Source organism: Schistocerca americana, chromosome X (assembly GCF_021461395.2).
Source record: "Schistocerca americana isolate TAMUIC-IGC-003095 chromosome X, iqSchAmer2.1, whole genome shotgun sequence".
Taxonomy (NCBI): Eukaryota; Metazoa; Arthropoda; class Insecta; order Orthoptera; family Acrididae; genus Schistocerca; species Schistocerca americana.
The window spans coordinates 609,769,618-609,795,629 of record NC_060130.1 but is presented as its reverse complement, the minus strand read 5'-3'; the positions used below and the strand labels follow the sequence as shown (position 1 = coordinate 609,795,629).

Here is a 26,012-nt window from a genome sequence, read left to right as displayed (position 1 = left end):
AGCAGTACTTACCTGTTTACAGAGAAAATGATTAATCCAAAATTGTGAACACCAGTGCAGAATGTTCTCTTTACATGGAGGTTCTTTTCCATAATTTCTTCCAAATGCACACTCCATCTTTGTAACAGATATACACCTCACATATTTCAACACACAAAATCTCTTGTCTTTCATTGTAACCATTTTGGCAAGGCACTGTACATATAATTACAACTGGTGGGCACAATGCAGACTTAATGATTTTGCACATCTATTCACACATCAGTCACATTTGTACATGCAACACTTCGTACACTATATAACTTTGAAAATGAATGAATCATTTACAATGAGATGACAGACAACAGTCAGAGGACACCTTCTAATATCGTGTCAGACCTCCTTCTGCATTGCGAAGTGTAGCTGCTCAACATGGCATTTAACAAGTTTTTGGAAGACCCATACAGAAGTATTGAGCCATTTTGCCTCTATAGCTGTCCATAATGATGAAAGTGTTGCTGCTGTAGGATTTTTTGCAAAAACAGACCTCTCAATTATGTCCCATAAACATTCAGTGGGCTTCATGTTGGGTGATCTGGGTAGCCAAATCATTTGTTAAAATTGTCCAGAATTTTCTTCAAAGCAAGTCATGAACAATTGTGGCCTTCAATTGTTGTTTGATTACATGAACTCCATAATGGCTGCAAGTGTGGTCTCCAAGTAGCCAAACATAACCATTTCCACGCAATGATCAGTTCAGCTGGACCAGAGCACCCAGTCCATTTCATGTAAACACAGCCCAAACCATTATCAAGCCACCAACAGCTTGCAACATTCCTTGTTGACAACTTGGACCCATGGTTTCATGGGCTCTGTACCACACTCAAACCCTGATATCAGCTCTTACTAACTGAAAGTGGGACTCATCTGACCAGGCCACAGTTAGGGTTCAACCAATATGGCAACGAGCTCAGGAGAGGCACTGCAGGCAATACCATGCTGTTAGCAAAGGCACTTGCATTGGTTGTCTGCTACCATAGCCCATTAACACTAAATTTCACCACACTATCCTTTTGGATACATTCATCATATGTCCCGCACTGATTTCTGCAATTATTTCATGGAGTGTTGCTTGTCTGTCAAGACTGACAACTCTATGCAAATGCCCTGCTCTCAGATCTTAAGTGAAGGTTATTTGCCACTGTGTTGTCCATTGTGAGAGGTAATGTATGAAATTTGGTATTCTCAGCATGCTCTTGACACTGTGAATCTTGGAATATTGAATTCCCTAACAATTTCCAAAATGGAATGTCAAAGGGATCCAGTGTTCAAAATCTGTTAATTCCCATAATCACTTTGAGGTCTTTTCACATGAACCATCTGAGTACAAATGACAACTCCACCAATGCACTGCCCTAATATACATTGTGCGCAATACTACACCATCTGTATATGTGCATATCACTACCCCATGACATCTGTCACTTCAGTGTATAGTACCACTGTATATTAGATATTGGAAATTTAATTCAAAGACAAATGACAAATATCACTCTTTTGATATATAATTTTACAACAGAATATAATGTAGCATATTTCAGTATACCTGGTCTGCTCTGGATAGAAACTGCATCATAAGAAAAATTAGAAGATGCATTGTCTCATGATCTGATTCTTCCAAATTAATGACACGATTTAAAAACCCAAGAAAATTTCCATCATCTGTTCCACCCAAAGAGTGAATATGACCATCTGAAATTTATAAGAGAAATGTTAGTTATAAACATATAAAAACAGAAAAGTCTACAAATTTGCAATGCATTATGAAACTTATTGCAAATAATCCAGAAAAAAACTAAGGAGTGCCTAGGCACTATACAAATATGAAATCATATATTCTATTATAACACTTCATATGTATATCTTCCTCATCTCTGATCTAATTGCAAAAAGGAAACTTATAAAAAGCTATACTGCATGTTACCTTGCTCGTGTGTGGCATAAATTTACACTGAAATATGGCAAGATTGAATTATCTTTATAACAATGATGTAATATTGTCCTCATCCTTATTAGCATGAGGAGTTATATTTGTTGATACATCCAATCCATCATGCTTTGATTGTCATTTTTAAGTAGGATCTATCAGCACGTATAATGACAGTAAGCATGAGAACACCATTACATTTTAACTACGAGAAAAATTCAACTTTTAACATATTTAATTGTAAATGTATAGTACAAACAATACAGATAACATGTGTGCATTGTTTTGTTTCCCTTTTTAAATATTTTCTCAATCATGGATGTTCATCCTGCATGAGAAAAGAAAGTAATCTGTTGTTTGACCTTAACTGAAATATATACACAAAGAATTTTAAAGAGCAAACCTCTTAGCAGTTCACAACGTATCTCTTATAGTGTCATCCACAGGAATTGATGAGCTGTTTTATGATGCTCTTATGCTTGTTAAATAAATATACGTTTTCATTTGATCATTTTCATCTTTTCTATGAATCCTTCCTACTAAAGGTAAAGATGCCAGGCAAAGGAGCAACATTCAAAAACTGATTAAACAAAGGTTCTGTAAGCTACTTTTTTGTGGGTGAAGCCTTTTTCTTAAGATTCCTAAAATGAATGTTAGTCTATTATTTGCCTTTCTTACAAGTAATTTTATGTGCTTATTCCACTTTAAACTACTCCAGTTAAAACTCCAAGATTTTTAACAGTTGTGACTATTTGTAATTATTAAGTGTGGTTTGTTATTCCTTAAGGTCTTATTTCATTCACTAGATGGGTTTGAAATTATTAAGTGTGGTTTGTTATTCCTTAAGGTCTTGTTTCATTCACTAGATGGGAGTGTGTTACTGTATCAAACGCCTTTAAGAGGTTGAGGAATATGGTAGCAACCTGGATGCCATTATCCATGTCTATTAGAAAATGTGAATGACCTGTGCTCTTTTACTCAATAGTTTGGAATTGCTCATTAGTGTAGCAACCTACAATAAAAAGCTGCTTGAAGGTAAGTAAGATACTCCAAATACTGTACACATATTTCCCACCATGCAGGTATACCATTATTACTGCTTGCTTTTCCTCAGTTGAGTGGTGTTAAACAATGTTGTACCCCATGACACTAGTCTCAGTAACTGTCACTTTTAAATTCATGCAGTGATTCAAAGGAGAAAACCACACTACAGTGTTCCTTAGTGAAACTGTTTTGGAAGATGGAATTTGGTATTTTTTATTTAGTTTTTTTTATTTTTTATTTTTATGTAGTATTTTACACTTTCCTGTATCATCCTTCATGTCAGTTTAAGTATGATTACTGAGTGACTGGATTCATTTATTGACTTCAATACTGAGACACACATAATTTTTTGTTAGGTTGTAAATACTATTACTTTCATATCACGTTTGTGTGGACAGTTTCAAAAATCTGTTTAGAAATCCAGATTTAGGTATTCTAGCAGTTTCCTCAAACCATTTGAGGCAATTACCAGGAAGATTCCACTGTAAAGAACAGGGCCAATTTCCTTCTCCAATCCAGCTTTGTGCTTCAGTTATAATGAACTAATTATTGACAAGATATTAAACTCAAGTTTTCCTTCTTTCTTTTCCTTGCACTCATTTTATTTACATTCACATCCTTTGCTTACCAAGCCTTTTCCTTCATTTAAATCTGCAATACAGCTTTCTTTGCTTTCATAGTAGCTTTCTAACATGGATATTCAACCACAGAGGATCTTTTCAGTTTCCCATCACTTTGCTTTGAACATACTCACATGAAGGAGAGTGTGCAGTATTCTTGAATTTTATTTATTGATACTCCACATTTACAGCCACTGAGATGAATGTTTTATGTTGCCTGCTCAGGTAAAATAATGATATGATCCCTGTTGTACTGACTAAGCTGAATTATCTACGCACCTCACTTGACATAGCTTTTAGTATGTAAAATCACCGATGTTCTAACACTTATTGGCTCTGATTCCCTCTGTTATAAACTTTAATCACTAATAAATTGCGTGGATATACAAACGTAGAAACAATAGCTGGTTACATGTTACCAATTCTGTATCGATCATTCGACTGCCGTGCCGTGACATGCGGCCGGCGCCGTTCGTAGCTAGGTGGCGCTCCTGTGGTCAGCCGAGTTGTGGAGCGCCTCTATCGCCGTTTGGGCGTACTGATGTGGCGGCACTCTTAAATGCCGTGACACTGCCACAACACTTTTCCCCCCTTGAAAAAAAACACTCACTTCCTGGGAGACACGGACAGCGCGGAGACATCCATGGCCTCTTGGGAGGCCCCGAGAAGATCCCGCGGAGAAACACGAGAGTACGGTCGAAAATGTCCAGGATGGAAGCCCATGCATGGAACGTGCCTCCTGGACGAAATGATGGGTGAAAACTCCAGAGCAGCATCCATAGGTGTCGTGGACCTGGGGGTGTACTCCAGCGAGATGGGTCCCGGAGAAGGCGGCGTCGCGACTGGGGCCGGTTCCGGCAGACTCGGAAGCGGTAGCGACATCGGCTGCAGCAACATGCATGGGAGATCGGCAGCAGCAACAGGACTGGCTTCTTGGGCTGGTGGAGGCGAAGGAAGGGGCAGTGGCACTGGCGTGGCCACCACTCGTGGGCGCATCTGGTCATAATGGCGAACAACCATGCCATCGTCCGTACGTATTTCACAAAGCCGGCGTCCGCGAAGAGCCTTGACCACCCCTGGAATCCATTTAGGGCAAGATCCATACCCTCGTGCCCACACGTCGGCGCCCACCAAGTATTTTCCTGCACGAGGGGAAACAGTACAAGGCCTGACAGGGTGAAGCAGGAGCAGTAGAGTGCCCGGTTAGCGGCCATGCAAGAGTTCAGCAGGGCTGCGATCACCCAGAGGCGCGCAGCAATAAGAACTCATAAAATGCAACAGAGTCTCATCTGTGGAAAATACACTAAGGAATTTTTTCATCTGGCTTTTGAAAGTGCGGACAAGGCGCTCAACCTCCCCATTCGATTGCTGTAACATGATGAATCCCATGTCCAGTACAAAAATCAGGGAAGGCCTGCGAAGAGAACTGAGGGCCATTGTCTGTGACGATCATGGATGGAAGACCTTCTAGCGCAAAGATTTTGGACAAAGCCAGCATCGTCGCCGCAGTGGTGGGCGACAGACATCGAACAACAAACGGAAACTTCGAGAAGGCATCAATCAACAGCAGCCAATAAGTGCCGAGGAAGCAGCCGGCAAAGTCAGCGTGCACCCGTTCCCATGGCTGCGCTGGGTCAGGCCATGGAGAGGGCATTGTACGGGGTGCAGCCAGTTGTTGAGCACACTGACCACACGCAGCGACCATGTGAGCGATGTCCGAATCAATACTGGGCCAATAAATGTGCCTGCGGGCCAGGGACTTAGTCCGAGAAATCCCCCAATGGCCTTCATGCAACAGTTTGAGAACATCTTTGCTAAGAGAGGCTGGCACCACGACCAGTGGAGATGCACCATTCGTGGCCAGAAGAACAACACCATTACGAACAGACAGACGAAGGCGCAAGGCATGGTAGTTGCGAAGGGGATCCGATGCCCCGCCCTTGGTCCTGTCCGGCCAACCCCGTTGAATAAAACCGATCACCTGATGCAGGACCGGGTCCCGTGCAGTAGCCGACGTGACCTGCGAACCTGTAAGCGGAAAACCCTTGACCGCACAACGTTCTGCCTCATCAATGTGGAAACAGAGTAGTTTATCTCGATCGAAAACCGGGTCGGGGCCCATCGCCAAACGCGACAACGCATCAGCTTTGGCGTGCTGGGCCGTGGGGCGATAGTGAATCTCATAGTGAAAACGAGACAAGTATAAGGCCCAACGTTGCAGGCGGTGAGCTGCCTTATCTGGAAGCGACGCTGATGGGCTGAACAGAGAGACTAGCGACTTGTGGTCGGTGATGAGGTGAAACTTAGAACCATACAAAAAAACGCTGAACTTTTTTAGAGCGTAAATGATTGCAAGCGCCTCCTTTTTGATTTGAGAATAACGCCGTTGCGCATCGTTGTGGGTCTTGGAAGCATAGGCGATGGGTCGTTCTGACCCATCCTCATACTGATGGGCGAGAACAGCCCCTAGGCCATACTGGGACGCGTCAGTCGCCAGAACCGAGTGCTGACCCGGACAGAATGTGGCAAGACAAGGCACCGACTGCAAATGAGCCTTCAGGCAGACAAAAACCTGCTCACACTCGTCGGACCAACAGAAAGGAACGTTTCTGCGTAACAGCTGATGCAGAGGATGAGCTACCGCTGCTGCGGATGGAATGAATTTGTGATAATAAGCAATCTTGCCTAAAACACCTGAAGTTCTTTTACTGTAGACGGCTGGGGTAGAGCGGTAATGGCCGCAACATGCTGACGCAGAGCACGTATACCCTCACGGGACAAGTGGAAACCAAGATACATGATGGAGGGTTGGAAGAACTGTGACTTGTCCAGATTGCACTTCAACCCAGCCAAATGCAGAACCCGAAACAGTGAATGCAAATTGCGAAGGTGCACCTCAGTGGAGGCCCCCGTGACAACAATGTCATCCAGATAGTTTATGCAGCCGGGAACGGAAGCCGTGAGCTGTTCCAAAAACCACTGAAAAATGGCTGGCGTGCTAGTGACGCCAAATGGTAACCGCTGGTACTGATACAACCCACAAGGAGTGTTAATGACGAGAAATTCCTTGGAAGATGCATCCAACGGCAACTGATGGTACGCCTCCGATAAGTCAAGTTTGGAAAAGAACTGGCCTCAGCGAGGTAGGTAAATAACTCCTCAGGACGGGGAAGAGGATAAGTGTCAATGAGGCTCTGTGCATTGACAGTGGCTTTAAAATCACCACACAATCGCAGACTCCCGTTTGGTTTAGAAACCACCATGATTGGCGATGCCCATTCGCTGGAGGTAACAGGAAGGAGAATCCCTGAAGCTGTTAACCTGTCTATCTCAGCCTTGACAGGTGCACGCAATGCCACCGGAATAGGGCGTGCCCGGAAAAACTTAGGGCGAGCTGTAGGTTTAAGAGTAATGTGGGCTTCAAAATCCTTGGCACGACCCAGACCAGCAGAGAACACGGACGAGAATTCAGAACACAATCCATCCAGCTGTTGATACGGAATATCCTCAGATATGAGGTGCACATCATCATCAATGGAGAACCCGAACAACTGGAAAGCATCATAACTGAACAGGTTTTCAGTGCCCGCATGATCCACCACATAAAACATGAGGGGCCGAACAACAGACTTGTAGGCAGTGGAAGCATCAAACTGGCGAATGATAGGAATTTTCTGTTTGTTATAAGTTCTCAGATTTTGGGTAACTGGAGACAAGGGAGGGGAGCCCAACTCCAAATACGTGCGAGAATTAATGAGAGTTACTGCAGAGCCAGTGTCCAGTTGCATGCGAATATCTTTATCCAGAACATGAACAGTAACAAACAACTTATTTGTTTGAGAAAGCACACAGTTAACATCCATGTCCGATACCTCATCCTCGTTGACAGGATCTTTAGGGGACGACACACAGAAGCAATGTGGCCTTTTTTCCTACATGAATTACACATGGCCCAACATTTTGGACACGCAGCCCTGTCATGCTGTACGAAACAACGTGGACCAGAAGGACGTGCAGAACGAACCTGCTTCTGTGGTTGCTGTTTTCGCTGCGAGCGTGGCGGCCCAACCCGACATTGTTGACGCAAGTGAACTGCCGCCACATCGTCGGTCCCCTGGGAAACAGGCAAATTGTCTGTGTCGAAAGTGGTCTGTATAGCGCCTACATCACACCACATGTCTATTTGTGCACCAGCAGAGTGAGACACTTCAAAAGATTGAGTGATGCTTAGAACTTCCGACAACGACGGGTTTGGCAGTTGTAAGGCATGTTGCCAAACTTCTTTATCAGGAGCAAGGCGTAGAATAGCATCCCTAACCATTGAATCAACATAAGACTCATGATGAGCGTCTGTGACAAACTGACATTTCCTACTCAGACCGTGTAGTTCCGCCGCCCAAGCCTGGTAAGATTGATGGGGATGTTTACGACACCAGTAGAATGCCACGCGGGCAGCAATGACGTGGGTGTTTTTTTGGTAATAGTTAGACAATAAGTCACACATTTCTTGGAAGGACAGAGAGGCAGGTTCCCGCAGTAGGGCTAACTGAGATAGCAGCTGATAGATCCGTGGGGAAATCCCAAGATAGAAATAATGACTTACACATAGGAGCGTCGACAATGCCAAAAGCCAAGAAGTGTTGCCGCAAACGCTTCTCATAATCCTCCCAGTCTTCAGCGGCCTCGTCTTAAGGAGGGAACGGAGGCGGAGAAGAGGAAGACAGATGATGAGTAAGTGACGTCGAGAACGCCTGAATAGCAGCTGTCAGCTGTGTTTGCTGTTCAATGAGCACTTGCATAAGCTGTTCCATGTCTGCCCCGACACGAACACACAAATCCACAACGCAGGAACAAAAATATCTGACCTCATCGCCAAAAAGTGTTATAACCTTTAATCACTAATAAATTGCATGGATATACAAACATAGAAACAATAGCTGGTTACATTCTACCAATTCCGTATCGGTCATTCGACTGCCATGCCATGACATGCGGCCGGCGCCGTTCGTAGCTAGGTGGCGCTCCCGCACTCAGCCGAGTTGCGGAGCGCCTCTATCGCCGTTTGCGCGTACTGACGTGGTGGCACTCTTAAATGTCATGGCACTGTCACAACACCCTCCTTTATGTTAAATGGATTGAAAAGTTCAGCTCTATAAATTCTGATGTTTCTCTAGTGCATTCATTCTCTAATTCTTCAATACAATTTTAATTAACATTTTAGTATAATATGAGTCACTTGCGCTAATCACATGAAGATTTTCCATTTTATAGCTCAGAAAATTTATATACAACATTTTCTAAGTTTTCCTTGAGGCATTCTAGAACTACATGTAGCATATGGTCCTCAAAAGCATCCAATTAGCACATTTGATCCTACTGACACTTACTTTCACATGAACTATTTTGAATTTGGAATGTGTAATAACCTACGCATTTATGATCAACTTCTCCTATCCTTGTGAGGCACATTGTAACAATAATTTATCATGTTTCTGCTATTTAGTTTTTGTTTCAGTTAACATTTTGCAGAAATGGTCACCTTATGTAAGTGAAATATTCTATGATCTTATCATGGATAAACCTGCATTCAACATTTTCTCCTTGTGACCTACAATGACAAATGTTCTTCTCTGTCTTATGGTAGCTGATCTGATCTTCTTACCAAATAGTGCATGAATTTAATCACTGGGTCTGTGGAATACTTGCATAGGCATGTCGTATGTACTCTGCTCCTGACCTGTTAAGGAACATTCTAAAAAATCTCCATCTGACAGAAAATGTTAATATATGTGTTTATGAAATCATCACAGTGATTTTTCAGCTTCTGGTGGACACTCTTCCTGGCTCCAAATCAGAGGATCTAATCAGCTATTGGAATTATGCTGAAAGTCACATGTTATGCTTCCATCTTTTAGGCAAGGCTAGTTAGCATTACCACCTCAGCCAACCATCTAGAAGAACCTAGAATTGTCTCTGAAAGCTGGAAGCAGTTATCATTTGTGCTGACATAAACCACAATGTGTAGTTTGTTATTCCAGTGATATTTGTAACAACAACCAAAAATCTCCTCTATATCTTAGACAAGACACCTGACACATTGGCCATGCTTTCTATACTGCAAGCTACATAAAGGACTACATTTACTAGCATATTACTGGACATCCCCATGACTGGTCTACCAACTACCTGCGCTTGTATGGATCTTTTAAGAACATTGAGTCCAGTCTCAAAAGGCAAAGAACTCACTTTATAGCTATTGTAAATTTGTTGATTTACAGCCATCAACTCAGTACCTAGATCTTGACTTCGGTCCAAAGATTTTCATGTGCTCTTATTTCTTCTGTTTGACTTCATATCAAGATAGACCAGCCACATAAAATGCATCAGAAGATGTGGCTGAATTTATGATTCTAGACAATGTCACAGTTGCCATAGGATTTCACCTATGAGCTTCAAACTCACTACAGCTAAGGGCAGCTGCTTTTAGCTATTTCCACACAGCTGGCAGTTCCTTATTCATCTGCACACATTAAGCACAGTTCCTCTCCATCTTTCACTATGTACAACTATAAGCTAATGAAAAAGAGGGCAATAATCCAAGAAATTGGAGACCGAATATTACAGTAATATAAAAATTAAAAACAAAAACATAACATATCTCTGGCAATACAGGTAGCAAACAGCTACTATATTAAAAATATTAACTACATAGAGCTGAAAAAAGGAATTAAAATTGATTTTAATATTTATACAGGTGCTATACATAGTCTGATCTCTGTAACATGTGGCCCTTGGCTATGTAATTTCTGAAGATGCTTGCGTTGGTTGAGTGAAACATGTAAAAATAAAGAAAATGTTATATGAAAATTTGGATGCTCTACAATTTTAATTTCTAATGGTAACTATTACTCAGCAGGCAAATGCCTGCACTCACTGTAGATGACATCTTTGCCAACATTAAATTTTACAGGCTCCTATTCTGAATCGCATACTCTTTTTCTTGATGTTGACCTCATCCTCACCAAGGGTCAGCTTATCACTTCTATTCACATTAAACCAACTACCAAACAACAGTACTTACATTTTGACAGTTGCCATCCTTTTCACGTCAAACTTTCCTGACCCCCAGCCTTGGCATTCAAGACATTTATTCAGATGCAGACTCTTGACAGTAGTGCACCACAAGTCTACTTTCGGCCTTCACTGGACATAATGACCCTAGTTAAAAAGCAGATTTCTTTGGCCATAACATGCAATCTTGGTACTGCTAAGCTCTCCAAAAGACAAAATAGGAGTACACTTCATGTCACTCAGTACTATCCTGGTCCTGAATGTATTAATCAACTTCAATGAGGCTGTGACTTCCTAAAATCGTGCCCTGAAAGGAGGTCCATTCCAATTGACAGTTTGCCCACCGCAACTAGAATAGGCTTCGCCCCCCCCACCCCCCTCTGCCCCCCCCCCCCCATTCTCTCTCCACAAAATCCCAGTCAGACCCTATGCCCCTTCTGCATCCATTTGCCTACCCTACCCTGTAGCTCCTACCTCTGTGATCATCCCCATTGTAAGACTTGCCCCATGCATCCCCCTACGGCCACCTAGACCAGCCCTGTAACTGGCAAAACATATGCTTTCAAAGGGTGAGCCACCTGTGAAATGGCACATGCCATGTGCCAGTTCTTATGTAAAAACTGTTTGGCCTTCTACATTGATATGACTACCACCAAGTTATCAGTTAGAACAAGTGAGCATAGACACAAAGTGTATACTGGGAACACACCATATCCTGTTGCAGAGCATTCTCTACAACATGATAGTTGTGACCTCAGTGGCAGTTTCACAACACGTGTCATATGGATCCCTCCCACCTCCCCCTCCCACCCTCCCACCAACACATTTCACAGAACTCCACAAATAGGACGTGGTGTTACTCTCTTATGTCATTCCTATTCAGTTTTAAATGCTTGTGATGATAAATTACTAGTCTGTCTCTTTATAAGCAAACAGCCACTGGACAGGTGAACATCCTTCATACCATGAACAAATAGCAAAGAGAAAACAGCACTGACACCATAATTCTGCTAAACTGAAGAAATTTGTGTTGATCCAAAAATGTCACACGGCAGTTATAAATGAACTGTCATGCTGTACCGAGTACTTCCAAGAAGGACCGGACAAAAGCGCGGCAGGTTGATCCTCAGCCCACACAACCAGCACACATATGACATGGCACACTGTGTGGCCAACTCTGTTCTAAACTAAAAGTTTCTAACAATAAATTGTAATTTAAAGGCATTTGACAGCCAGAATCTAGTAACTAAGAATAGTGACGCAGTGCCCCATTGTAGGCTGTTAATGAAGGTATAAGCATATGGAATAAATTCCAAATATTTGAGTGGCTCAAAGACTTCGTAAGTAATAGAATCCAGCATGTTGTCCTTGATGGCAAATGTTCTTCAGAGACAAGGATGTCATCAAGAGTGCCCCAGGGAGGTGTGGTAGGACAGCTGCTGTTCTTTATATACATAAATGAATTGGTGGGCAAGGTGGGCAGCAATCTATGGTTGTTTGCTGATGATACTGTGTTGTGTGTATGGTAAGGTGTCAAAGTTGAGTGACTGTAGGAAGACAGAAGATGATGTAGACAAAATTTCTAGTTTGTGTTATTAATGGAAGCTAGATCTAATGTGGAGGAATGTAAGTTAATGTGGATGAGAAGGAAGAACAAACCTACAATGTTTGGTTACAGTCAAGTTTTTAAATATCTGGGTGTAATGTTGCAAAGTGATATGAAATGGGATGAGCATGTGAGAACTGTGGTAGGGTAGGTGAATGGTCGACTTCTGTTTAGTGGGAGCATTTTAGGAAAGAGTGATTGACCTGTAACAGAGACCACATATAGGATACTGGTGTGAGTTATTCTTGAGTAATGCTCCAGTGTTTGGGATCCATACCAGGTCATATTGAAGGAGGACATTGAAGCAATTCAGTGGTAGGCTGCTAGATTTGATACAGGAAAGCTTGATACGGAGGCCACATAGAGGATACTGGTGTGAGTTATTCTTGAGTAATGCTCCAGTGTTTGGGATCCATACCAAGTCAGATTGAAGGAAGACATTGAAGCAATTCAGTGGTAGGCTGCTAGATTTGATACAGGAAAGCTTGAACAGCACATAAGTGTTATGGAGATGCTCCGGGAACTTTTTGAGAAACACTGTTGAGAAAATTTAGAGAACCAACATTTGAAGGTGACTGCTGAAATATTCTTCTGCTGCCAACATACATTGTGTGTAAGGATCACAAAGATAAGACTCGAGAAATTAGGGTTCATTCGGACGCACATAGATAGTTGATTTTCCCTTGCTCTATTTGCGAGTGGAACAGGAAAGGAAATGACTAGTAGTGGTACAGGGTACTTCCTGCTATGCACCATACTATGGCTTGCAGAGTATATTATGTAGATATAGATAATCAAAATATTCAAACTCAGAGCCACTCTGGACAAAGAGAAAATGTAACTTGTATTTACATTTTCTGCTTACCAGAATATTACATCATTGATGTTACTGATATGTTCACTACCCCTAACAATGTTTAGTGTACACATTACTGCAGAAACTGTATGTTCAGAAGAGGGTTAGATGACTATGGAAAAAATATTATGTTATTTACAACAACAAATCTACAAGAATTTTGTATGTAATAAGATACCAGAACATATACAATTAACATATCATACACTGAGTCCACATTGGAAACCAGTAGTAATTGGCAGAATAAAATTAGTTCCAGCACTCTCAAGAAAATTATGGACTTCAGATTATTGTTCAGAGTTTGTGTATTCATTTGGGTGAAATTAATCTGCAGTGTAGAACATTCAGAATAAGAATAATGGAAGTTCTTGTAACTTTCAAATGAGTGTATTTATTGTACTTTTGTAGTATTTGAAAAAATAATTTATTCAATATTGATAAAATTAATGTTGAACATATGCAAAATTTGTTCTTTATTTCATAACCGGTTTCAGTCTATGGTATCAGCATCAAATGTGTATGTCTTCCTACATCAGTACACAAAACATAAAGAAATATGTAGCCAAGATTGGCATAGAAAAAGATGTAAGAAATTAATAAAACTTAGATAAACACAAATCACCCATATTGTAGGGTCACCAACAGTATACTTTAAGTATTATGATGGTGGAAAGTGGTATTTACTACAGTTTTATTGTGTTTTTACTTCTATTCATGGTACCTGTCTCAGCTATAAGCTTTTTATTGGTTTTGTTTACTAGTTTAAGAAGAATAGTTTAAAATGATAATCACATACATCAAAACTGGCCATAAAATTAAAAAAAAACCAATCAAAAACTGTTTTGAATTTTATTAATATTTCGAGTACTTTCTTTCTAAAACGTGAATGTCATGATCTCATGGGTTCTCACGTAGTATGTAAAAAAATCTTCGTACCTCAGAATTCAATAGTCTGAATCATGAGCAGAATATCTGTAAATTTTCAAAATATTCAAAATAATGACCACAATGTCTCAGCATGCATTTTCTCAATGTCCTTCATTATAAACAAATCAATTCTTAACAAAATAAATTAACTGTAATGTGACTACAGTCTTAAGAAGATCAACAACAGCAAAAATTGAATTAATTCCCCTACACTATTACTACAACATTTAAAGCATGATAATAATAATTTCATGTGGTTCGATGGCATGTTAGAGGTCTTTTAATTGGGCATTACTTTGGCAACTTCAGTGTCCCTAAGCAACACCAGTTATTTGACCAAGGAAAGGGGACCTACAGTTTAACGTGGAATGCAAACCATGACATGTTTCTTGCATATTTTCACAACACTGAGAGGTGAATGCAAGGTGAAAGACAGAGCAAAAAAATCCACCATCTGCCCAGGGTTTGATACCAAAACCGTTTGTTTTCCAGGCAAGTGCTTAATTTCTAGACCAAATAATTTCTAAGAATGCTTCATTGATGCACGTCAATAACAGTTAGAATTCATGGCAACCAATTTTATGGTAAAGCATTGACATTTTTGGACAAAAATTTTGAAATATAACAGATAACTTCAGACAAAGCAATAATAATTTGAATTCTTGGATATAAATTTTGCATCAAAGAACTTTCAGACACATAAAAACTTTAGTAATGTAAACCTTCATGTATATAGGATTGCAGAGGGTTCTGATTTCGGATGGATTCTATTAAATAAAAAATGTGTGTGTGTGTGTGTGTGTGTGTGTGTGTGTGTGTGTGTGTATGTGTGTGTGTGTGTGTGTGTGTGTGTGTGTGTGTGTGTGTGAATATAGTGGTGTGAATATTTTTAAAAAATTCAATCCTTTTTTAGGATAAAAGTCAGTAACTAAATATGTAATAAACTTCTGGCACTTGGGTGTAATGCTAAAAGTAACACTTGAAAGGCAAAATGTTTCTGACAATAAACTATAAAAATAAATCACTTACTGGAATGAAAGTGAGCATTTGTCGCATTATAAACTAATATCATAAGTATAACATTTTCCCAACACTGAAAATATTGTTGTATGTGTGCCAGAACATTGGTTGTGAGAAGATCAGACAGGTGGTTGTCAGAAGATTAGGCAGATTTTTTTTAAGCCTGATGGTTATTCTGCTGGAGACACTAGGGTATATTTGTTCTGACTTAAAACACAGCCTTTCCTTCATTAATCTTTTGGCACATTTCACGTACTTGCTTCTCTTCTCCTAGTTGTTCAATTTCTTCCAAGTTTTTCTTTTCTAGTGCTCTTTTCTTCTTTCTGCAGATCCTCTTAGCTACAAGGTGCTTCTCATTATATTCATTCAGATTTGCTCTAGATCATCTCTGAAATAATTTCATTTGTGCTATGTTATGCTCCTCAATTCTTCACATACAGTCCTCATCAAACCAATCTGCCTTCCTTTGAGCCCGTACATGTCCCAAAACCTCCCCAGCTGCCTTGAGGATTGCAGTCTTACATTGTTCCCACATTATTTCCATATGTACATTTGATGTGTCGGTATTGTTCTTAATACCCTCTTCTATTTTTGCCTGATATACTCTCTGTATTTCTTCTGAATTTAGTTTCTTAATGTCAAAAATTTTCTGTTTGTGGCCTTTTTGTTTACTCGGTAGTAAGATCCTTTGCCTGTACTTAATTCTCACTAGATGATGGTCTGAATTGCAGTCAGCTCCATGTTGGCTTCTAACATCCATCCTGTCAATCAATATACGGTATATCTGATTTCTAGTTTGTCCATCTGGTGACATCAATGTTTCTTTTTGCGTGGGAACCATTTACTGTTGACAGTCATGTTTTTACTTATAGCATAATCTACAATCCTAATTCCATTGTCATTTGAAATTTCATGGAGGCTATGTTTTCCTGCAGTTGGCTGATAAGCCTATTCTTTTCCTATTTTTCCATTCAAGTCTCCTATTAAGATCTTAACATCATGTTTAGGAGCCTGATCATACAACTGCTCTACTTTGCTATAAAACTCATCCTTCTGTTGTTCATCTGCCTCCTCTGTGGGTGCATGTACATTTATAATTGTTATGTTGAAAAACTTTCCTCTTAATCTTAATATGGACATCCATTCATTGACTGGTTCGAAGTGCATTACAGCATGTTTCAGTCCTTCAGCGACCACAAAACCTGTACCAAGGGTATTCGTATTGCCTCCGCTATAGAAGACTGTGAAATTTGCTGAGTCCATTATGTCACTTCCCTTCAATCTAATTTCCTGGAGAGCCAATAGTTTTATACCATAGTTGTTTATTTGCATTAGCAGCTGCTGTAGAGCTCCAGCTTGGTATAGGCTCCACATATTCCCTGTTCCTATGTACATATCTCTCATCCTTTTTTTGTTAGCTGGGGTCATCATCAAAACATCTGTCTGGCTTATTCCTTTGTTAGCATTCACAACAATTTATTTTTACAGGGAAAGATTGTTCATCTATTGCCCAATCATTTGAGGGGTTGCCTCTTACAGCTTGTAGGGTAGCTGGTTCCATTTTCAGAGGAACGTCCTTAGCCTTTGTAGATCCCTCTACTGACTGCAAGGCAGCAGTTGATAATTGGGGTCTCCTCTGCCTTTCTTCCAAGCCATTGGCCCACATACCTGCTGATTTTGGTCTGTCCCAAGTATTTTATTTCCCTGGTACCCTTGATATCTGGAGGACATTCCCCTATACACCTCTTGGGGATGTGCCTGATGGGGGCAGCCCCACATGGGATATTGCTTGAACACATAACAACATGTTTCCTCTCTTGAAGATGAGTCCTTGTGTTGAAGGTGAGTCCTTGTGTTTGCAACACAAAACATGTATTTTTAATGTTATGAATACAATACCAACTTCTGGAGAGCTGGGAAACTTGTAGACAATGCTGCTGGTCATTACATACAGTACTTAAAAGGTGCTTACCACAAGACATATGGAGCAAACTGAACTATTATCCTACCGTTTAATAGAACCTGTATTTGATCCATGTATGATTACAACTGCACAGTGTCTGGAACTGCTCGGGCAGTTTACTTGAAGGATTATCATGAGAGAATTAGAAGGGGATTAAAGATCCAATGCCAGCCTTTGCATTGAGGTTGAGAGGCTACATTGAGGAGTTATATATTTACAGCAGATGAAAACTCCGCATTGTATGACAAAGAGTGTTGCTGATAGAAAACCAACCCTCTGATTATGGCATTGCTCTTCTTGGTTGCAGGGATGGGAGGAAATGCTATTCATCTATCTATTTATAAGTGCTGTTGATTTGTACTTCTTCAGACAGACACCCAACATATTTATGGTATGTGTAGCACGCATATATCAAATGTCACACTTAATGCAGTGAATATTGTTTGCAGCAAGAGTCCAGTAGTACATTTAAATGGGGACATGTCCTCTATTTCAGCTGATGAGAAGACAAAAGTAGGTTGGGTACATAATTTTAGACAAATGTTTTCCATTTATTCAAGTGTAAATATTTACATTTTTATTATTTGCAACTATACTCATATTATAATATTGGCACAATTGCCAACTGCCAAGTTTTTGAGTGGAACTATCTCCAGCTGTGAGGACGGGGTGTGAGTTGTGCTTGGGTAGCTCAGATGGTAGAGCACTTGCGCGCGAAAGGCAAAGGTCTTGAGTTCGAGTCTCAGTCCAGCAAACAGTTTTAATCTGCCAGGAAGTTTCATATGTGCGCACACTCAGTTGCAGAGTGAAAATCTCATTCTGGATACATCCTGCAGGCTGTGGCTAGGCCATGTCTCCGCAATATCCTTTCCTTCAGGAGTGCTAGTTCTGCAAGTTTTGCAGGAGAGCTTCTGTAAAGTTTGGAAGGTAGGAGACGAGATATTGGCAGAAGTGAAGCTGTGAGGACGAGGCGTGAGTCATGCTTGGGCAGCTCAGATGATAGAGCACTTGGCTGCGAAAGGCAAAGGTCCCGAGTTTGAGTCTCGGTCCAACACACAGTTTTAATCTGCCAGGAAGTTGGTTTATCTCTATCATTGTCACTGTCTCCCTCAGAGAAGGAAAAAGGTGTTGGAGGAGGGGCAGGAGAGCATAGCAGGTTTGTGTCACACTTTTCATGTACTACATCAAAGATCTTAGCAATAAGTGTTTCTTTACCACAGTTAACTCTATCTTTCCTGTTTATAATATTTCATAATTAACAAGCAACATGTCTGTTTTCATATAACTGATTTTGAGGAAGGTGTCAAGGTGATTGTCCAGTAACTTACATCTACTATAACAAAATCTTTACTTCCCTGATATCCTTTTATTTGGAAGTTCTAACTGCTTTAGTCAGCTTCTAAGAGTTGCTAATATTTGGATCCAATTGATTTCTAAGCCTAGCTTTTCAATAAACACATGACATCAAAATAACATCCTCTGTCCATTAATAGAAGCGATAACATGTACAACACCTGCAACAGTATATTTATACACATTTTGGTTGAATTTCCATTTCCATTTATCAGCAATTATATATTGTTTCTGTTACTTTGATAAAGAAAAGGTCTCTACAGATATCAGTACTTTTACATTCTTCATTCCTCTTTTTGGTAGTTAAATATGACTCTAATTGTACAGCTGGGTTGGACTGCAGTTTACAGTTTTCTTTGTATTCCATCAAGTACTGCATGAGTTGCTACACAGATAACTGCAAGTACTAGTCAAACTGTGTAGCTATGGTGTCCCCAAGGTGATAGGTGTCACATAAGTCTATGGAGCATTAAAGCCCAAACATCCATTCACTATGAGTTAAAAATGCAAAACTGCATTTCAAGCTAATTTGCTAACCCTTCATTTGAGAGACATGTCACAACTTATGATAATTTTTTGCTAAATCACATGTCAGAACAAAATATAGAAAGGTCCTTGCAAAATATAAAACAGGCTAATTGGTTTCGAAACAAGGAAGCTTTAAGAAGGTTTTTGTCAGGTATTTGAGAAAATATTAGATCCCAATTTCTGTTAAAACCTCAAATAGTAATTGAACTGAAATCAAATACACATATCACAAATTTACCTTTACATGTCGTATTCACTGGTACTATAATTTAGCATTCACAGACTCTTCCTTCTGATAAACGGGCAGAAAAGCACAGCATTGTTATGAAGGCCATCCAATATCATAATATCATAATGAATTGAAGAAGAGGAAGAGGAGGAAATTAAAAGCCAAATGATCGTAACAAGGATTTTGAAAACATGAGAAATCAACAGATGAGAAATAAGAAACATTTGGACTAAAGATAGAAACAGAATTAAGGTGAAAAGAGGCATTAAGTAATTATAACAATGTTAACCAAAATGGCAAAGAGAAAGAATGGGTAAACAGAATGCAGATGATATCTGAGTGATAAGAGTATGTATGGGGCAATATGAGCGGTAGGAACAAATACTTAACACCTGCTAAGTTCTGTGGAATGAATGTTGGGAGTAAGAAACCATGGGGCCATAGGAGAAAAGCAAGAAACAAGGTGTGCTGTGCTTCTGGGAGTGCTCTGCAGCAGGATACTATGTATTAATATGACAGTTACAAAAAATTGAATCATGTGACAGATATGGTAAAAATAAGATGGAACAAAGGTCAAAATTGCCATTATTAGTAGTTTGCAGAAAATGATATGTAAAAATAGATCACACTGGGATCAAATGAGTTTAAAAATTCACATACAAGTCTGTTGCAGAAGTTAGTTAATATGTCCCATGACAGCACAATACTGCATAAAATTAGGTACATTTATTTGTTGAGGTGAGTCAAATGTTCTGGGGATATTACAGTACTTACAAATTCTGCAAAAATATGTCCATTACATAAATGCACATGGTCTGCTTACAGGTGATTATTTCCTGACCAAATCATCATCATCAGCATCATAATCATCATCATCATCAGCCAATTCAATCATAAAATGATGTGGCCTCCTCAAATTATGGATTCAGGTAGGCTTTCAGCAGTCTTCTCCAAGTGGGACGGTCTTGGGCAGTTCTCTGCCAGATGTTACCTGCGATCTTCTTTATGTCTTTGTCCCATCTGTCTGGTGGTCTTCCTCTAGGCCTCCGGTGCTCTCTCAGACTCCACTCCAGTACTAGCTTCATCCATCTGTTGTCCTTTCTTCTTGCAACATGGCCAACCCACTGCCATTTCAAGGAACCTACCGTCTCTAAGATGTCATTAACCTTCGTCACAGACTGGATGTCATCTGCCCTTTTCCTATCCTTTCTTGTATAGCCCAACATTGATCTCTCCATGGTTCTCTGTGCTGTCCTAAGTTTCCCTTTTGTAAATGAGTTCAGTGTCCATGTCTTACAGCCATACATCATCACAGGAAGAATGCATTGTTCGAATACTGCTTTCTTCAGATTTACCGGCATTTTTTATCTGAATACTGTTGAATTCTTCCCAAATGCTTGCTGACCAAATATACTCTTTAAAACAGATCTAAGACCTGTTTATTCCTCAGAGCATTCAGTTTTATCCTCCTGAATAACTACTTTGTATCTGAGGACAGACCTACTAACAGACATGAGCAACAGCAACGGAAAAAAGGATGTTGCTACATTAAAAGAACCTATCACGGACCTCTCATACCACAATGTCCTGGAGTCTGCAGTATGACAGCCTTTATCTAATTTCTAAATATTCATAAAATCTTTTTCTTCTGACCTTATAGTGTAGCAGAGATATTAATATTTCTAAAACATCTTAATTAATTTCATGAAAAGCATGTCAAATCCAGTAACAAACAATGTTAGTTCCAGTGTAAGACACGATACCTCTTCCATCTGTAAAAATGCCTCTAACAGCCTGAGTGTTTGCAACAAATTTCTCTGTTTGGATGCCTCATCACTACACAGAACAAAGCCAATCATTTCATTGTTTCACTCAACCACTCATCCTCAGAATTATTGAATCATCTCAAAATAGCAAAGGATTATTCTTCTCACTACACAATACTACCCTAGCCTAAAATGTATTGATTAACTTTTCCACTGGACCTATGACTTCTGTAGTCATGCCTTGAAATAATGACCACCCTATCCACAAATCTCAGAGGTATCATACCTCTAACACCTTCTCATCAACAAACCAATTTCTACAACATCCTGCTAAAACCTAATGCCATTCTTCAATCGGCTTTGCATATAGCATGAAGCATAATACTGTGACCAGCCTCATGGGTGGCTTATCCTATGCCCACATTTGGCACTTATAATATCTTCTTGACCATTGAGAGATTCACCTATTGCACATTCCATGTGTTTTTCAACCACTGTTCAATTTTTTTCTACATAGCAGCTATTATATTGTCATTCAGGACAAACACAGACAGGGATTCTATACTGGCATTACAGAGTATACAGAGATTTGAACCATCAACTTTCTGAATTCAAGTACAGCATGCCAACCACCTTGTTTGGTAAGTATCCTGCAAGAGAAGACACCATGCAACACAACACTAAGACTTCATTGCCTGCTTTACATCTCAAACCATTTGGATCCTTTATTTTAGCTATAATACCTCATACACTAATAGTTGGGTACTGTTACAAAGATTTATGGTTTTGAATAACCCATCAAGTCTCACCACACTACAACCATCCTGCCATGATCTAGCCCCTTCTCACTTCTTACATTTCCCATCTCCATTTCTGCCATCATTTTTGCATTTATTTATGTTGTATTTTCTTAATTTTGAGTACTTTATAGCTTTATTGTATTTTCTTCTTTTAATAGCTTTTCCTTCCCCTTTTTATTGTTGTTCTTTTTTCCTTCATCTGTGCTCCTATTTTCAGACTCACCTTCCCTTACACATAATTTATTTAATTCTTTCCCAACCTCTTATAGTGGTTCAAGATTTTCCAGTTTGTATGATGTCAGAATTTCATTGCTAATATCCCTTGATACAGGCCACTGGGCGGTTTTTCCTTCTAATTCCCTGAAAATTCTTCTAAATATTTCTGTTCTTTTGCTGGATGAAGGAGTTCCACCTTGGAAAAGTTAGTGTTAGTTTTATTTTCTTGGTCCATGCCTCCAAATGCAGTTGTAACAAGAACCAGTGATACAAATCAAAAGCTTTTGCAAAATCACATTTTACTACTTCATTTTTAAATGTAGTTTTGAAATATCTGTTATGCTTCAGAACATTTATAGAGTTAACAAATGACATAGAACCTTATTTGTTTAGGGGTTCCTTATGACCAGTTTGCCAGATTTATTTGATGTTCCTTTTTGACTGTCTGGAGAATTACAGGTTTGTTTTTGTGTATTCAATTACTGGTGTGTACAGCTTAAATTGTAATGAACATAGGTTTAAATCATTTAATAATGTATTCACAAATAGAGACAACAGAAGAAAATGAAGCACGTAAGAAATTTCACAAGTGTGACTTTCCAGAAACTGAAACACACACACACACACACACACACAATATATATACCAAACGAAAGCGTTGGTATGTTGATAGGAGACAATAAAAAACACACACACAAATTTCAAGCAACCCAAGGTTGCTTCGTCAGGAAAGAGGGAAGGAGAGGGAAAGACGAAAGGATGTGGGTTTTAAGGGAGAGGATAAGGAGTCATTCCAATCCTGGGAGCGGAAAGACTTAGACTTACCTTAGGGGGGAAAAGGGACAGGTATATGTGCAGATGGATGTGTGTGTGTGTGTGTGTGTGTGTGTGTGTGTGTGTGTGTGTGTGTGTATACCTGTCCCTTTTCCCCCCTAAGGTAAGTCTTTCCGCTCCTGGGATTGGAATGACTCCTTACCCTCTCCCTTAAAACCCGCATCCTTTTGTCTTTCCCTCTCCTTCCCTCTTTCCTGACGAAGCAACCTTGGGTTGTGAAAACTTGAAATTTGTGTGCGTGTTTGTGTGTTTTTTATTGTCTCCTATCAACATACCAACACTTTCGTTTGGTAAGTAACAGCATCTTTATTTTTAGATATATTTTTCCCACGTGGAATGTTTCCCTCTATTATACAGGGTGAGTCACCTAACATTACCGCTGGATATATTTCGTAAACCACATCAAACACTGACGAATCGATTCCACAGACCAAACGTGAGGAGAGGGGCTAGTACAATTGGTTAATACAAAACATTAAAAAATGCACGGAAGTATGTTTTTTAACACAAACCTATGTTTTTTTAAATGAAACCCCATTAGTTTTGTTAGCACATCTGAACATATAAACAAATACGTAATCAGTGCCGTTTGTTGCATTGTAAAATGTTAATTACATCTGGAGATATTGTAACCTAAAGTTGACGCTTGAGTACCACTCCTCCGCTGTTCGATCGTGTGTATCGGAGTGTACCGAATTACGTAGGGATCCAAAGGGAACGGTGATGGTCCTTAGGTACAGAAGAGACTGGAACAGCACATTATGTCCACATGCTAACACCTTTTTATTGGTCTTTTTATGTACATTACCATGAGGGGTGAGGTACACGTACACACGTGGTTTCCGTTTTCAATTACGGAGTGGAATAGAGTGTGTCCCGACATGTCAGGCCAATAGATGTTCAATGTGGTGGCCATCATTTGCTGCACACAATTGCAATCTCTGCCATAATGAATGTCGTACATGCCACAGTACATCTGGTGTAATTTCGCCGCAGGCTGCCACAATATGTTGTTTCATATCCTCTGGGGTTGTAGGCACATCACGGTACACATTCTCCTTTAACGTACCCCACAGAAAGAAGCCCAGAGCTGTACGATTAGGAGAACGGGCTGGCCAATTTATGCGTCCTCCACGTCCTATGAAACACCCGTTGAACATCCTGTCAATGGTCAGCCTAGTGTTAATTGCGGAGTGTGCAGGTGCACCATCATGCTGATACCACATACGTCGACGCGTTTCCAGTGGGACATTTTCGAGCAACGTTGGCAGATCATTCTGTAGAAATGCAATGTATGTTGCAGCTGTTTGGGCCCCTGCAATGATGTGAGGACCAATGAGGTGGTTGTCAATGATTCCACACCATACATTTACAGTCCACGGTCGCTATCGTTCTACCTGTCTGAGCCAGCGAGGATTGTCCACGGACCAGTAATGCATGTTCCATAGATTCACTGCCCCGTGGTTTGCGAAACCCGCTTCATTGGTAAACAGGTAGAACTGCAACACATTCTCTGTTAATGCCCATTGACAGAATTGCACTCGATGATTAAAGTAATCACCATGTAATTGCTGATTTAGCAACACATGAAACAGGTGAAAGCGTGACAATGCAGTATGCGCATGACACTACTTTGACTCAGTCCACCGGCTCTCGCAATGTCCCGTGTACTCATGTGTGGGTTCATGGCAACAGCAGCTAACACACCAACTGCACCCGCTTCTCCTGTGACGGGCCTGTTATGGACCCGTTTGCGTGCTACGACGATACCTGTTGCATACAGTTGGCGGTAGATGTTTTGCAATGTGCGGCACGTTGGATGCTCTGTGTCCGGGTACCGTTCTGCATACACCCTGCAGGCTTCAGCTGCATTTCATTGACACTCGCCATAGATGAGTATCATCTCCGCCTTTCCAGAATTCGAATACACCATGGTCACAGTTCCTACAACACTACACTACCACAGACGTCTGGTAACACGGTGTACTACAGTTGGTCTGCGTGCGGAGACGAATGCAAAATAACAATAGCAGCAAGCGCTACATGCGGACACAGCGACAGCTAGACCAAACCACAACAGTGCACTACAGCCACACTCGTAAATACTGTCGTCATCATAAACATGTCCCTGCAGATGCTGCTCGCCAACCATGGCCCGTGTTTGTTACAACACGCAACTGAACGTCAGAAGTTTCAAGCGTCAACTTTAGGTTACAATATCTCCAGATGTAATTAACACTTTACAATGCAACAAACAGCACTGATTACGTATTTTGTTTATATGTTCAGATGTGCTAACAAAACTAACGTGGTTCCATTTAAGAAAACGTAGGTTTGTGTTAAAAAATATACTTCCGTGCATTTTTTTAATGGTTTGTATTAAACAATTACACTAGCCCCTCTCCTCACGTTCGGTCTGTGGAATCAGTTCATCAGTATTTGGTGTGGTTTACGAAATATATCCAGCAGTAACGTTAGGTGACTCACACTGTATATGCACACACACACACACACACACACACACACACACACACACACACACACAGAGAGAGAGAGAGAGAGAGAGAGAGAGAGTGAGAGAGAGAGATAACACAGCTATATATACACTCCTGGAAATGGAAAAAAGAACACATTGACACCGGTGTGTCAGACCCACCATACTTGCTCCGGACACTGCGAGAGGGCTGTACAGGCAATGATCACACGCACGGCACAGCGGACACACCAGGAACCGTGGTGTTGGCCGTTGAATGGCGCTAGCTGCGCAGCATTTGTGCACCGCCGCCGTCAGTGTCAGCCAGTTTGCCGTGGCATACGGAGCTCCATTGCAGTCTTTAACACTGGTAGCATGCCGCGACAGTGTGGACGTGAACCGTATGTGCAGTTGATGGACTTTGAGCGAGGGCGTATTGTGGGCATGCGGGAGGCCGGGTGGACGTACCGCCGAATTGCTCAACACGTGGGGCGTGAGGTCTCCACAGTACATCGATGTTGTCGCCAGTGGTCGGCGGAAGGTGCACGTGCCCGTCGACCTGGGACCGGACCGCAGCGATGCACGGATGCACGCCAAGAAGACCGTAGGATCGTACGCAGTGCCGTAGGGGACCGCACCGCCACTTCCCAGCAAATTAGGGACACTGTTGCTCCTGGGGTATCGGCGAGGACCATTCGCAACCGTCTCCATGAAGCTGGGCTACGGTCCCGCACACTGTT

At 40.8% G+C, this 26,012-nt stretch overlaps 1 protein-coding gene across 1 annotated transcript in view; it reads right to left on the bottom strand.

The window, feature by feature from the left end:
* LOC124554918 (protein unc-79 homolog) overlaps positions 1–26,012 on the bottom strand; it is an 859,177-nt gene that overhangs the window by 467,545 nt on the left and 365,620 nt on the right. Inside the window, exon 25 of the mRNA XM_047128608.1 lies at positions 1,586–1,731. Coding sequence (XP_046984564.1) covers positions 1,586–1,731 — 146 coding nt within the window. The remainder of the gene's footprint in view (positions 1–1,585; positions 1,732–26,012) is intronic.